Source organism: Octodon degus, unplaced genomic scaffold, assembly GCF_000260255.1.
Source record: "Octodon degus isolate 3935 unplaced genomic scaffold, OctDeg1.0 scaffold00177, whole genome shotgun sequence".
NCBI lineage: Eukaryota > Metazoa > Chordata > Mammalia > Rodentia > Octodontidae > Octodon > Octodon degus.
The window spans coordinates 4,669,063-4,685,030 of NW_004524753.1; the positions used below are offsets into that span (position 1 = coordinate 4,669,063).

Below are 15,968 nucleotides of genomic sequence, written 5' to 3' on the forward strand. Positions count from 1 at the left end.
GTGTATGATCTTCTTGATGACTTGCTGTATTCTATTTGCTAGGATTTTATTGAGGATTTTTGCATCTATGTTCATGAGGGAGATTGGCCTGTAGTTCTCTTTTTTACTTGTATCTTTCCCTTTTGGAATGAGTATAATACTTGCCTCCAGGAATGATTTGGGAGGACTGCTTCCTTTCAATTTCATTGAAGAGTTTGAACAGTGTAGAGATTATATCTTATATAAATTTCTTGTAGAATTCAGCTGTGAATCCATCAGGACCTAGACTCTTCTTTTTTGGTAGGTTTTTAAAAAATTATTATTACATTTTGTATTTCATTGGGTTATTGAGAGTTGTTATATCTTCTTGATTCAGTTTTGAAATTTGTACCTTTCTATGAATCTGTCCATTTCATCTGTGTCTTCTATTTTGTGAGAGTAAAGATTCTCAAAGTAGCTATTGATAATCTTCAGAATTTCCACTGGGTCTGTGGTAATTACATCCTTTTCATTCCTTATTGTCTGTATTTCAATTTTTTTTTCCTCTTTTTGATGAGCTTAGCTAGGGACTTATTGATTTTATTTAATCTTTCAAAGAACCAGCTTTTTGATTTATTAATTCTTTGAACTGTTTTCATCATCTCAATTGAATTAATTTCTGCACTCATCTTTATGATTTCTTCCTGTCTTTGGGCTCTGGGTTTGGTTTGCTCTTAGTTTTCTAGATGTTCGAGGTGCAACCTTAGGGTCTTTACTTGTTCCCCTTCTGTTTTCCTAATGTGTGGGTTCACAGCTATAAATTTCCCTCTGAGAACTGCTTTCATCGCATCCCATAAATTCTGATAAGTTGTGCTCGAATTTTCATTGAATTGTAGATATTGTTGAATTTCTTGTCTAATTTCATCTGTGACCCATTGATTGCTGAGTAGGGTGTTGTTTAATTTCCATGTATTTAGGGGGCTTTTTGGTTTCCTTTGTCATTTATTTTCAGTTTCATTGCTTTGTGGTCAGATAATGTGTATGAGATAATTTCTGTTTTCTTGCATAAACTTAAGTATGACCTATGGACTAGTATGTGGTCTATTTTAGAAAATGACCCATGTGCAGCTGAAAAAAATGTGTATTCAGCTGTGTTTGGGTGGAACACTCTGTATATGTCCACGAAGTCCATTTTTTCCAAGCTCTGGTTCAGTTCTGCTATTTCTTTGCTAATTTTTTTTTGACCTATCTTTTTGGGATAAGGGGGTATTAGGGTCTCCTGTTAAGATGGTGGTATTGTATATTAGATTTTTCATGTCCATTAAGATTTGTCTTATATAGTTGGGTGCTCCCATGTTTGGTGTGTACATATTTATGAGTGTTACCTGTTCCTCTTCTATTTTTCCCCTAAGCAGTATGTATTGGTCTTGTTTGTTTCATTTGGTCATTCTTGGTTTGAAGTTAAAACTGTCTGAGAACAAGATTGCTACCCCTGCTTTTTTCTGAGGTGCTGGAGTATGTAGTATTGTTTTCCATCCTTTGACTTCCAGCCTATGAATTTCTTTATGAGTTAAGTGTGTTTCTTGTATACAGCATATTGTTGGATTTTGATTCCTTCCACTGTGCCAGTGTATCTCTTTTAATTGGTTAATTGAGTCCATTTACATTGATGGTTATAATAGAGGTGTATTAACTTACAATTGACATATTATTTACCTACTGCTGTTTACTCCTTTTTATCCTGTGTTTAATTGTTTCTCCTATTTAGTGAGCTCCTTCTGTTCTCATTCATGGCATTCTGATCATTTGATCCCTCTCTAGAACATCTTTCAGTAGTCTGTGTAGGGTTGGCTTTGTCATCATGAAATTCTTTAGTTCTTCTTTGTCGTGGAAGTATTTCACTTCTCCATCAAACTTGAAAGAGAGTTTTGCAGGGTATAGTGGCCTTGGCTGGAATTTGTTTTCATAGAGGACTTGAAGTACTCTGCTCCATGCTCTTCTTGCCTTCATGGTTTGTGAAGTCTGCCGTAATTCTAATGGGTTTTTCTTTGAATGTGATCTGTTTCTTTTCTCTAGCAGCTTTCAGTAGATTATTCTTGTTCTGAATTTCTGGGATCTTGACTATTATATGTCTCAGTATGTTTTTAATTGGTTTGAAGTTATTTGGTATTCTGTATGCTTCAGTTACCTGAATGGCAGATTGCTTCCTCATATTTGGGAAGTTTTCTTCTATTACTTCTGCCCATTTTTTTTTATTATTATTTGTATTGACTCCTTTTTTCTCATTGATGCCTATTAGTCTCACATTGTTCATCTATGCATCATCTTGCAGGTGATGAATTATTATTTTTTTTATTTTAGTGTGGTGCTGGGGGACTGAACCGCGGTCCCTGTGCTTTGCCAAGCTTGTTCCAAGTAGGTGCTTTAGACCACTGAGCCATCTCTCCAGCCCCAGATGAATTATTTTTTCCTGCATCCTAAGTGTTTTCAAGATATCTTCTCTTACCTTTTCACTAGCTGTGACAGTGTCTTCAAGATCTGAAATTCTATCTTCACTTTCACTCAAACAGTTTTGCAAGCTTTTGATTGAGATTTTAAGTTCCTCTGTATCTCTTTGACTCTGCTTCATGCGATCTATTCCTTTCCTGTATTGTTCATTTAAGGAATCCATCGTTTTTCTAATCTCCTCTATGTTTTTTAATCAGTCTCTTCTTTAGAAGCAGTTATTAATTTTTCTACTACAGAGATTGTTTCTGATCTGATTTCCTCTATATGTTTCTGCATTTGATTCTTTACTTCAGATGCTATTCAGAGATTTCTTTTTTCATTTCAGAGGTTATTTCTGATCTGAGTTCTTCTATATCTTTCTGCAGTTGTTTCTTTACTTCAGACGCTGTTGATTCAGACATTTCAGCTGTGTGATTCCCAATTTCTTCTGTGCTAGTGTCCTCTGCATTTGTTCTGGGTGGGCTCAGGTCCTGAGATTGCATTTAACTCCTTCTCTTTGTCATTTCATATAGCACTGACCTCTGACCTTTGCTGTAGAGCTTTGGTGCAGTTATAACTTTAGCACCTACTAAAATTCGGGTGCAGATCTGTTAAATTTGAGGTTGTGCGGTTGTGCCTGGCTTGGGTCTAGCTGTTGTGCTTAGCTCCTTCCTGCTGCACCCCTTGGAAGTGAAGTGTAGACCTGTTGTGCCCCTCTGGTATGCCTCTGGCCCAGGGAGTGCAGAAGAGCACCAAAGCTCTGCCACACATTAGCTGGGTCTGGCTTGGGCTGGGTCTGGAGGGTCCAAAGAGCGCAGCAGAGGGTCTCTCATACAGCATTCCTGGGTTTGGTCTGGAGAGGTCCTGCAGGTGCACAGGAGCCGGGAGCTCTCCCACACACTCGCTGGGCCTGGGCTTGGGCTGGATCTGCAGGGTCCCAAGAGTGCAGCAGTTCTCACTCACTTGGCGGGCTTGGGGCAGGGCTCTGGAGGGGTGGAAGGGTCCCGAGGGCGCAGCAGAGGGTCTCATGCGACGTGCCTGGGTTTGGTCCGGAGAGGTACCGTGGGCGTAGGGGAGCCAGAAACTCTCCCACACACTCACAGGGCCTGGGCTTGGGCTGGATCTGGGGGGTCCCAATGACCTATGGCTTTGATAGAATTTAAATACCAACACTCAGGTCTTTTTTTTTTTTTTTTCCAAAATTTTATTGATAAACGGATAGCAATGAGACAGTTTCAAATCAAATCGGAAGTACAGTTTCAACAAATAACACACTGCATATGTTCTTCTTAGTGGTTAATTGCTATACAAATGCGGACTTGAGATCCTATTTACAAACACCATTAGAACAAATCATTCTATTCATTAAGAGAATGTAACTATATACCTATCCTAACCACTTTGAATACACAGATACAAAATGGACATTCATCGGTATACCCCATTTTTTCTAAGTTCTGTTATTGAATATTATAGGTGTGTAAACTCAGCAAAATATTCCAAAAGAGTCCAGTAGCCCATAATAGCATGTGAAAATGATTTTTCACCTTCATTTTTAACACTCAGGTCTTTATGCAGGTTATGGGTAGGTCAGTGGTTGTCGTTTTGACTACCTTTACTACCTACAGGACTCATTTTCAGCATACACAGTTTATTTTCCATCTTTATCTTTTATCATTATCACATTTATCTTTACCACAACCCCATGCAACCAAGGATAGTCCTGTCATTCTGTTTATTGATTCAGAGCAGGTAAAATAAATACTTGGATGAATACTGGGCAGCAAAATACAATTCAAGCTATAATACTTTCAACCAAATAAGAGTCATGAAAGGGACTTCTATATAAATGTTGATTGTGCTTTTACATATTGTTTTATATTTGGTTGTGTTTCTTGTTCATTTTACAAATGGATGGTGGGGAGTTAGTTTACTCCAGAGAAATGCTGTACACTTTGGAAGACCAGCCTTTAGCTTAAACTGGAAGGACCAGTTTAAACAGGGACCATGTAAACTCAACACACACCTTCTCATCTGTAAAGTGAATAAGTCAAATACAGTACCCCTTTGCAGCTAAAAGAGCCCTTGAAACTTATGCAATTTATAACTTTAAAGTTTATGAGCATACAGTTTCCGACAATTTGATATTTTGTCTTTCAGCTTATATCTATTCAAACTAGGGATAGCACCCCAGATCCAGGATCTCTTGGGCAAAGTGGACTTCACAGGTAATGTTCTTTATGTATTTTTCACAGTGAGCTTACTAAGAAAATGGACCAGTGTTTTCTGCTTTCACCTTGATAGTATTACTTCCCCTTTTTCCGGTATATTGATAAGAAGAGAAAACTTACCTATTGTTTGTCCTCACCTGGACTCCCTTTTCCCACATTTGTAAAATAAGAAATGTAGGCTTGATTCTTCCTGAGGCTCCTGGTTTTCATTTTTGTTTTAGACAGGATCTTGCTGTCCTGGCAGTGATCCTCCTGCCTCAGCCTCCCAAGTGCTGGGATTATAGGTGTGCACCACTGAACCCATCTTCTTTTTCTTTATTCTTTTTTTTTGGCTAAGGCTGTGGTTTAGATAAGGCCCCACCTCCAAAGGAAGGCCTTTCTTTATACCAATGTATTATCCAGTCCTGCCTTTATCTCTGTCTATATCTTCTTTTGATTTTTTTGTTATTGTTCTTATAGAGGAAGAAATCAGTAATATGAGAAAAGAACTTGAGAAATATGGAATACAGATGCCGTCTTTCAGCAAAATTGGTGGCATTTTGGCCAATGAACTATCTGTGGATGAAGCTGCATGTAAGTCTGCTTAAAACCCATACTTGCCATTGGCATACAACTTACCAGTACTTTGCTTGTTGATCTTGGTCACATGAAATAGAGTACTTAAAATATACCTTGGGACCAGTGAGATAGCTCAGCAGACTAACGCGCCTGCTTAGGCAAGCACAGGGACAGTTGGTTGGATCCCTGGCACCACTTGCCATGCCAGCCCTGCCCCCAAGGCGGCTATGCCAGCCAGAGTCTGGGGTCACAGAGTCCTGGAATGTGGTGTTGCTTGCCTATAATCCCAGCACTGGGGAAGCTGAAAACAGGAGGATAACTGGGAATCTGAGCTATGTAGTGAGACCCTGTAACAACCAAGTACATTAAAAATTAATTAATTTAATTAATTAATTTAAAAATATACGTTAAGCACCCTGAGAGATTTTTTTTTTAATTTTTATCCACATCACAAATAATTTGAGGTTGTCAGAGCATAACCAAGTCATTGATTTGGACTTTAGGCAACCACTTGCACAGCCTGAATTCAGAGGCCCCACAAATGTCTTCCTTTCCCAAAATGTTTCTCTATCCTTAGATTTCAGATTTTAGTGTCAAGGTACATTGTTGAGTCTTTCAGGGTTACAGTCTCACTTTTGGGTATCTCTTTGAACCGGCTTGTTACTTTAAAACTGTTAATGTTGCCCTGACCAGAGAACAGCCATGGGCTTGTACTTGCAGAATTCCTAGTGGTGGATGTAGTTCCCAATTCTTTTTTTTGCACAGGGTCTCAATAGGCAGCTCAGACTCATGGTGATCCTTCTGTTTTCAGCCTCCCCACTCCTGAGATTACAGGCATGCACCAAAGGGGTTGCTGGTTCAATTCAACCAGTGGCAGAGCTGGGGCAGCATGTGGTACTGGACCTTGAATCCCAGTCCCTGCTCTTGCTTAAGTAGGTGCTTAGTCCACTGGGCTATCTTGCCCACCCCTTCCCACCCCCATTCATTTTAATTGTTTGGTGCAAGTTGGATAAATGAACTGGGATGCAGAACAGGACAAAGACCAGAGGCAGACAGGCATGTGGACAGGGTCTGTCATGGGTCTGAGGTCCTTTTATTTTTTGCATACTTAACTTGACACCGAATACAGTAAACTTGCTTGACATCACACACTGTCCATGTATAACTGTCCATATTTTTTGTTGATTTTAAAACTCTGTTCTCTTTATTCTCAGTGCATGCTGCAGTCATAGCCATTAATGAAGCTATTGAAAAAGGAATCGCAGAGCAGACCATTGTAACACTAAGAAACCCAAATGCAGTTTTGACTTTAGTGGATGACAGCCTGGCAGAAGAATATCAGAAGGAACTCTGGGGAGCTAAAAGAAAAAAAGAGGAAAATGCAAAGCTGAAGGTACTTAGTTCAAATTGAAGTAGTAAGTACAGTAATGAATATGATTATGAGTAACTTTGCAAGAGCCTTAATGTTAGAACCAATATTTCTAAGTCATCTGGCTACCAACTCTATAGCCATAGGCAACTAACTGGTTTGAGTGAAATGTAAGCATAAAGTCAGCCACATGCTGTCCAACATAATGAGACTGATTTCATTTTATGAAGGAGATTATAGGTTGGAAGGACTGAAGGTCATGATGTGAACTTTGCATTTACCCAGGAAGTGTAGCAGTATCAGCTAAGCATCATGTCTCACCAGGGCATGGTGACACGTACCTGCAATCCTTTCACTCCAGGAGGCTAAGGCAGGAAGAATACAAAGCTGAGGTGGGCAGCTTCCTAACTTAGCAGGACCATGTCTGAAAATAAAATAAAAAATAATTCAGTGTGGGGGGCCAGCCAGATAGCTCAGTGGATTAAAGAACCTCCTTAGGCAAATGCAGAGACCGGGGTTCGATCCCCGGCATGCCATGCCGGCCCCACCCCTGAGACGCACTGAGAGGGCAGCTGAGACTGGGTGTGGTGGTGTGCTCCTGTAATCCCAGTGCCTGGGAGGCTGAAACAGGAAGATCACTACAAGTCTGATCTGTGCAGTGAAACCCTGTAGACCCTGTACTAAACACATACGTATATACATCCATCCATACATACATAATTCAGTATGGGGAAGTGAGAAGGGATATTTTTCAATGCATCGTTTTCCTAATGCTTCATCCTTGAGTGTCTCTCCTTGGCAAGACAGTGGGTTCCAACCCAAACACACTACCCCACCTTCCTGGCTAGTCACTTACTGGAGCTGCCAACATCAATCCTCTGCTTCCCTGCCAGCTTTTCCTTTCACTAAGCTCTTGCTGACAGCTTCAGCTCCCTCACTAAAAGAAACTGCTACAGTGTCTCATGCTTTTTCCGTCCCTTATGCAGGTGAAGTGAAGGAACACCCCCCTTTACCTTACCCACCCTGGCATGGGATGAGACACCTAGCTCCAGTGTCTTGCTGCTTCCTGGCATTTTCCAAGCTTTCTTCATAGAGCTCAGCTGTGCAGCATCAATTTTTAATATCATAGCCCCCAAACTGCCCCTGATTCTCTGTGGCCACTGAATCAAGTGCAGGTCCTTGGCTTGGCCCTCAGAGATCTCTGAGGTATGCAAGTGACCTCCCTACCTTTTTTGGTAACCCTGGACCACCTGTACAAAGTGGCCTAACATGTCACATGTCACCTGTGTGACCAAATCCCGCCACCCACATCCCATTCCCTCTCCTCATCATTTTCCAGGCCTTCCTAAACTATTGCTTCTTTTTAAATTTTTCTTTCCAATTAAATTTGAATCTACTTCTCTTTTAGAACCAGTTCTGTTCTTCATTTTCAATTTTTGTGTTCTTGATCTTAACAGATTAAATGGAAAGACATTATCAATATTCACCTGTTTTTCAATCCTAAAAAGTGACAATATTCTGCGATCCAACCCGATGTCTTCCACCTGGCCACATAGGTCTTTTCAAAGCACTTTGGGTCTGTTGCCTGTCTGTGTGACCCTTGTGGGGCCTGTGTGTCTTTCCTGGGGCCCTGCCCAGAGCAGGCTCCTTTCAAATGCTTGTACAGACTTCAGATGACAACTAGTGAGTTATTTCTTTCACCATTCTCATGTTTTCGTTTGTGTTTCAAGCTTGGGAAACATTTTACTGAATCTTGAGAATCAGTGAAGACTTTGTTTTGCAGAACAACTGTATTTCAGAAGAAGAGAGGGACGTGTATGAAGAACTGCTGACACAAGCAGAAATCCAGGGCAGCATTGATAAAGTCAACAGTGAGTATGGGTGGTGGGGGAGTGGGTCTTTGTAAGAGGTGGACTTTCATTGCCAGAGTTCCAGCAGAACCCTCAAACTATTCTTGTAAAACAGCCTTAAGGGATGGAAAATCTACCGAAAGGCTATATTAACCCTATGGCACAACATCTGAGAGTTCCCCACCGAGTTTTGCTTTTTGTCCAGAGGTAGGTCCTACCTCCCTGTTCCTCACAGGAATGGTTCAACTCATGTTTTGAATCTATCTCTCATTCAAATGATAGTGAAGCTTACTAAGTAAACACTATGACTTCAGGCTTCTAATTCCTTGCATGTGATTATGTGGTAGAATTCTGCTGGGACCGTAAAAGAGATTACTTCTGCTTTCCCAGGCAAGAGCCTACAATTTGCAGGAGTTGCTCTCATACAGCTTTGTAGTGTTAGTGCGAGTGAGTGAAGGTCCAGATGCAGTTTCCCCGTGGCCTGTTTTAGTCCCCTGTTCCTGAGCCCCATGGAGTCACTGAATTCAATTCATCTTACTATTTCATCCAGTTATGTGGCCGGAAAAATCAGAAAACTCAGATAATTAAAAGAAACATCTTCAAATTTAGAGTCATGAATCTTTTTATTAGACTTTTCCCTCTTCAAGTAAAATTTATTTTACTAGAGCATCAGAAAAGGCACAAGGAATTCCACTTGACATTTATTTTCTTTAGTCAATCTAAACCTGTTTATCTTCACCTCCCCCCGCAAAAAAACACCCCCAAGAAATGGAAGACAGTTGGCCCATTTAATAAGACACGTGAGTACCCTATTGAGGCCTGGAGATTCCACTAATTTCCATTGTCCTAATCCTTGCCCTTGATGTAACTTCCTAGAAGAGTTGGAATGTTCTTTATTTGTCTTAACACCTTCAAAGAAATATACACCCACAGGTGTTACTCAAAAATATGTCCCAAGTTCCCAGTGAGACACACCGGGGGTTCAAACAGTAATCAGAGCAGCCCAGGGCAGTTAATGTCAGTCAGTGTCTGGCTGTTAGCAACTGAGTGAGTTTGAGAATTCAGTGTGCGCGCACACACACACACACGCTCATAAATGACTTTCATTAAAAAATCCACACCTTACCATATCGATTCATGTCCCATGCCTGTTAAATCTTGAATGTGTTGATGATGTTATATGAGGTCTGATTTCAGGTCTCTCTGCTTTGTTTGAAAGCTGAGAACTTTATTATACTTGACAGAAATAGATTACAGGAAGAAATTAATACTACCAATGGGATACTGTCTGAGGTCCATAAACTTAGGAGAGGTTCCGTAGCCTTTTGCCACCTTTTATTTTTGAAAGGTGTACAACCATTACGATGGTCTTTTTTATGTTAAATAAAATACCATGTAAATAAATATTTTAATACTTGATAATTTCTGGGCCACAAATTTGATACCAAGTTGACTATACTTCTCCCCCACTTTTAAGTAAAAGATATTGGAAGATTTTCACTAATAGTATAACCAGCTGAAATTGAGGAAGGGCATCAGCAATGTTTGTTGGCTTTAGAAATGGGCTGAACAGTTATTCTGAAGCCTTTGCTCTCTCCCTGTCTGAAAGTTTGTCATCCCCAGGAACTAAAAGTAGTCTTTTTTTTTTTTTTTTTTTTTTTTTTTTGGTGGAACCGGGGATTGAACTCAGACCCTTGCACTTGACAGGGAAGTGCTTATTCTACTGAGCCATCTCTCTGGCCAAAGTAGTCTTGAAAAATGTCTCCAAAACATGTTTTAGTCTGTGACATGACAACGAGGCTGTTGTGCGCATTCAAACCTGCACAGGAGAGGTACAGCCTCTTTCCTTGCCGTGTAGGCCATTATATTCAACTGTGGGGCATGTACATTTATTGCAGCCATCACAGTGGCCTGAGGGACAGCTTTGGGGTGATGCAGAGGGACCTCTCCTCGGACATTTCAGCTTTGTCCGAACTGCAGCCCTGCACTTGGGAATTTCTCACACACACTCTGCTCTGCACAGCCTGCATGCTTTCAGGTCAGGACTAGACTTTTTGTGAAATGCAGAGTATGACAACATGGTTCAGAAGAACAGGCTCTGTTACAGTTTTATTAAAAAATAGTTTATTAAGAGTGTTTTCTGGGGTTTGTTTTTATTTTTGTTTTTTTATTTTGTTTTTTCAGTACATGGGGATCAATCTCGGGACCTTGTGCTTGCCAAGCAAGTACTTATGCTGCTGGCCCTTATCCTTAGCACTTATTAAGAGTATTTTAAGGGGGCCTGGCCCTAGCTCAGTTCTTTAAGTGGCTGCTTCCACAAAGCTGGCAGCCTCAGGCTGCTGTAGTTCGATCCCCACAACACTCCAGCCAGCCAAAAGTGCCCTGAAGGCATTCGAGGAGCAAAAAAAAAAAAAATCCTTATTGGGGCGGGGAGATGGCTCAGTGGAATAAGTGCTTCTCTGGCAAGCGCAGGGGCCTGAGTTCAATCCCCGGTTCCGCAAAAAAAAAAAAAAAAAAAAAGTATTTTAAGGGTATGCTTTCTAGTAATATTTAACATATAGTTGTGCAGATTAGGATTTTTTTTTTTTTCTCCTCGAATGCCTTCAGGGCACTTTTGGCTGGCTGGAGTGTTGTGGGGATGAACTACAGCAACCTGAGGCTGCCAGCTTTGTGGAAGCAGCCACTTAAAGAACAGAGCTAGGGCCAGGCCCCCAAAGTCTTTCTTTCTTTCTTTCTTTCTTTTTTTTTTTTTGGTGGAACTGGGGATTGAACTCAGGTCCTTGGACTTGCCAGGCAAGTGCTTATTCTGCTGAGCCATCTCCCCGGCCCAGTTGTGCAGATTGTGTTTTTAATTTTTAAGGAGAATACAAAATAATGGCAATAAAAAAAAATAGAAATGATACAGAATTTCACTAAACAAAATTATATTAATTCAGCAGCATTTGTTTATGGCATAGGGTTGTTGTCAAGATTCTTATAATAAAGTTCTTAGAAGTGAGGCGAGGTCCTACCTAGAATAATCCCTGGTGTTGCTGAAAGGCCTTGAATAACATTAACACAAGAGCAAATACCATGAGCAACCTGGCCCTCTTTTCTGGAATTCCTTCAGTTGTCCATTAATTCTAAGGACACAAAAGGAATTCTTAGGCTTGTAGATGCCTTGACAAGGGTGAGTTTTCAGGGATGATTTGAAGAATTCCATTGGTCATGTCTCCCACTGTGGAATGGGGTCTCTTAGTGGGACGTTCAAGGCAAGCTCCTTGTGGATGTAGTTAGAGAAGATAAATTATCTTTGTGTCAAAGAAGTCAGAATAATCTCAGCTGCACCCTAGTCCTGCCTTAGGCCAACAGATCAACCCTTGGGAAGATTTAGGAAGCTCGGTGTCTGTTTTTCCTGCTCCACAGATGCATCCTTTATTTATTTATTTTTTTATTAATTTTATTGAGAAACAAATAGCAATGAGACAGTTTCAAAACAGGTTGGTAAGACAGTTATAATTAATACATTGCATATTGTTGTCTTCGTAGTGGTTATTCATAGTACAAGATGCTGACATGATATCCTGTCCAAACACTATTAGTACAAATCTTTCTTCTCATTGAATTAAGAGAAAGTAGCAGTATATCTATCCTATTTTTGTATACACAGATACAACATGGTCCTTCACTTATATCCCCTTTTTTTGTTTAGTTTTGTCAGAGATGGGTATTCCATTGCCATTTAAATATTATAGGTGCATGAATTGAGCAAACTATTCCAATATAGTCCAGTAGTCCATAATAGTAGTGGGTTATCCATAGGACTGGCAATGTCAGAAGTTGTTGACTTGAGCCTTTTACAGCTCATCATATTAATATGGGTTTACTTTTATTTATTTATTTTTTTTTTTTTGTGGAACCGGGAATTGAATACTTTTTATACCTTGTTTTTATACTTTTCTGCTGGATGGTTAAGACCAAGATAAAGCAAGACATATATGATGAGAAATGTAACTCTTGTATCTGACAAGGTCAGTCAAATCCCCTCAGGATTTACCCTAAAACCCCGTACCGCAGTTCGTAGATCCTTTGTCAGTGTCGGCCATGTGGATGAGTCACAGCCCTTGCTTGACCAATTCGCTCTCTGTGGAAGCCTCAGAGAATGTTTTCTCTCTAGGTGAGTCTCTGATGCATCCTTTAGAAGGCACACACGTCAGGCTCCATCTCTTTGCCCTTGCCTGGTGACAGAGCTCATCACCCAGTGCCCCATGAGGTTGGAAATTCAGTTTCTATGCTCTAAAAATGACACCGAGTACTTTGAAATGCTTTTCAAAGTACTCCTAGTTTATTCACTAAAATCTCTTGTAACCTGAACACTACGACTGGTGGTGAGGTCACAGAGCTTGTAGTTGATCGCATGGACTGAGTGCCTGCTGAAGGGTGAACAGTCACGGGCCGGGTGCTGCAGAGCAAGGATTGCTTCAGGTCTGTCCCTGCAGAGGCAGCAGTGACCCACAAGCAGCAGTGGGAGACAAGCCTCGTGGCACTGGACAGGATTCATGAGGTGGGAAATCTCAGGGACTGAAGCAACTCAGGGACTTCTTGGAGAGATGGAACCAGAGCCATCCCCAGAGGAAGGCTTTTGTGGAGAAGCCCTGCTAGGCAGGAATGATTGTTTTAACTGCAGCTTGGTCAGTGCTGAAGTCCTCTCAGGGATGAACTCCCCAGGATTGGACTGCCTTGTCACTGGGCTGACTTCTCCAAGGACTAGCTGCCATCCACCCAAGCTCTTGGGAAGAGAAGCCTGAGGAAGAAGGGCTGGCCAGGTTGGGCAGGAAGAGACAGCAGGCCTCTGACAGAGCATGACCTGTGCCCTCAGGATTGGCTGCAGTGGACCACATCAATGTTGTCCTTCGGAAAGGGGACCCTGAGCACACACTACTGGCGCTGAAGAAACCAGAGGCCCAGCTGCCCGCTGTCTACCCCTTTGCTGCTGCAATGTACCAGAATGAGCTCTTCAACCTCCAGAGGCAGAATCCTATGGTAAGTGCAGGAGGCGCCAGTCTGGTGCAGGCACACACTGAGTCCTAGTGGCAAAACCACTACAGGGGAAGGGAAGGGACTGGCGGAGTCCCATCCCATTCCCCAGGGCCCCTAGGTCCAACTGGCCCATTGTGGAGCTTCTTTCCTTTGTAACTCTTGCTTTTAGTCTACACTACAGGAAGACGGTATGAGCCAAGTTAGGAAATCCAGGAAGTGGCCTACACAAATACACATAAAAGTAGGTTGTTCCTGCTTTGGGCAGACCTTTTTGAAGAATTTTCATTTTTAACTATCCTGAAATACTGTTAAAATATGTAATGTTTTTGATACAGAACAATAAGCTCTGGTTTAGCATTTCTAGAAATATACGACTAAAAGCATTGGCACCATGGCTTCCATTTTTGTATAACTGTGTTTCTTAATTTGCAAAGAATATTAAGCAATAATATTCATGCAAGGTTACAGTAAGAGTATGTTTACTGTGAGCCCAGCAGAGGTACAGAATAAACCCTTACTGGAATAGCTGCCAGAATTTCATATGTGATACAATTAGTGTTTCAAAAAGATAAGGAAAGGCCTACTTAATAAATGGAGTCCTTATCAGTATTTACCCACTGCTCAGAAAAATGGGCAACCGTCTTTCAGAATAAATTTCCACTACATAAGGTTAAATGTTTGCCTAGCATGTTCATGGCCCTGTTTAATCTGTAGTCCTACAGACATTATTTTTTTTAATTGAATGTTAAAATAATTTAAACAGTGAAGTTCAGGAGAATAAGAGGTTATTGATTGGACTTTAAAAACCAGAACCAGCACTCATCTACCAAAAAAGAGAGAGAGGGCAGCAACACAAGCAGGCAGTTCATAAAACAAGATTTATACAAAAGACAAACACAAAGTTTTGTCAACTGAAAGTAAACAAAAACAAATTTATTGTTAATATTAGGTTGGTAGATATTAGAAAGAGTTAACCAGTGTAAGTACAAATATAGGGCAGCAGATATCTCTCAGGTGGCTAGTCGGAATATGAATTTCACAGCTTTAGAGGACACTGTGGCTCAAAGGCCCCTGATCCCCACTGTTACATTCCGTAAACTGAACCTAAAGAATGTGAAACAAAAAAGTTGTAACCACAGGGTTGCTTCACAGCATTGTTTATAATTTGAAAAACAGGAAACTAACCCACATTTTAACCAATAACAGATTGCCTAACTTATGGTACCCCTGTGTACTAAAAATACTGTGCAATTAGTAAAAATGAGGCCCATGGAGAGAGCTCAGTGAAATAAGTGCTTACCTGGTAAGCCCAGGGTCCTGAGTTCAACCCGTGGTACCGCAAAAAAAAAAAGAAAAGAAAAAAGTAAAAATGACCATGTAAATAATAATGATCAGAAAAGCTGTCCACCATACACAGAGGTGAAGGGAAAGGGCTCCAAGACTCAGGTATAATGTCTGATCTTATTTTTTTGTAATAAGAAAGTAAAGTCAGGGCCAGTCAGATAGCTCAGCAGATACAAGGACCAAAGTTCAATCCCCTGCGTGCTGTGCCGCCCCTGCTCCAGGGCATGCTGAGACTTGGATTGAGACTTAAGATCTTGAATGAGACTGGGCATGGTGGTACATGCCTGTAATCCCAGCACTTGGGAGGCTGAAAACAGGAGGATCACTCTGAGCCCAATCTGTGTAGTGAGACCCTGTAGATCCTGTACTAAATACATTTTTTAAAAAAAGTAAAGTCAGTTAAAAAGAACAGAACCTCTGTAAATATAAGTATATATTAAAATATATAGCCTAAAGGGCTTCAGTGACAGGATTTGTTTTTTCTTGTTTATCAAGACTTTCTTTTGTGTTCTAAATACAAATATAGTATTTTTTAATAAAATAAAAACAGGTTTGTTTGCTTGTTTGTTCATTTTGTACTGGGGATTGAACTCAGGACTTTGCACTTGCCAGGCAGGCACTTAGGCCACTGAGCTATACCCCTGACAAAATAGGGTATTTTCTTAATTATACCTTCATTTTCTTATTACTCTCCTACTTTTCTAGCTTTCAAACCCAAACCTACTTATAAACTAGCTCAATCATTCATGCCCCAACTGATGGGCAACACATGGTTGTTAGTTTTTCTTTGTGCTTTTTGTTGTGGCATGCTTTATTTTTATTTTTAATTGAATTTATTGGCACATTTTGCATATACATGGTGATCCCATTCCTTGTAGGGAATTTGTTCCTGCACCTAATATATCTTGATTCTTTTATCCCCAATTTGCTCCCCTCCCTTCAACACCTCTTTCCCTCCTTCTTTGTAAAAACTTTGTCTCCTTTTTTTTTCTTCTATTCTTTTTTTTTCTTCCTTTCCCTCCCGCAATACCTATTACACATTTACATTTCTCACAGCAAGGTTAAATAATGCAAGGTTAAACATGTATGTCCAGTTTATTTCGGTTAACAGTATGGTCTCAAGGGCCAACCAGATAATTCAGTGGACCAAAG

General features: G+C 40.6%; 1 protein-coding gene across 1 annotated transcript in view; it reads left to right on the forward strand.

Annotated features, from left to right (window-relative positions):
- The window catches only part of Iqgap2 (IQ motif containing GTPase activating protein 2), a 314,540-nt gene that overhangs the window by 180,206 nt on the left and 118,366 nt on the right, over window positions 1-15,968 (forward strand). Inside the window, exons 5-9 of the mRNA XM_012517419.2 lie at window positions 4,606-4,673; window positions 5,136-5,249; window positions 6,449-6,627; window positions 8,387-8,474; window positions 13,312-13,475. Of these exons, the coding sequence (XP_012372873.2) occupies window positions 4,606-4,673; window positions 5,136-5,249; window positions 6,449-6,627; window positions 8,387-8,474; window positions 13,312-13,475 (613 nt within the window). The remainder of the gene's footprint in view (window positions 1-4,605; window positions 4,674-5,135; window positions 5,250-6,448; window positions 6,628-8,386; window positions 8,475-13,311; window positions 13,476-15,968) is intronic.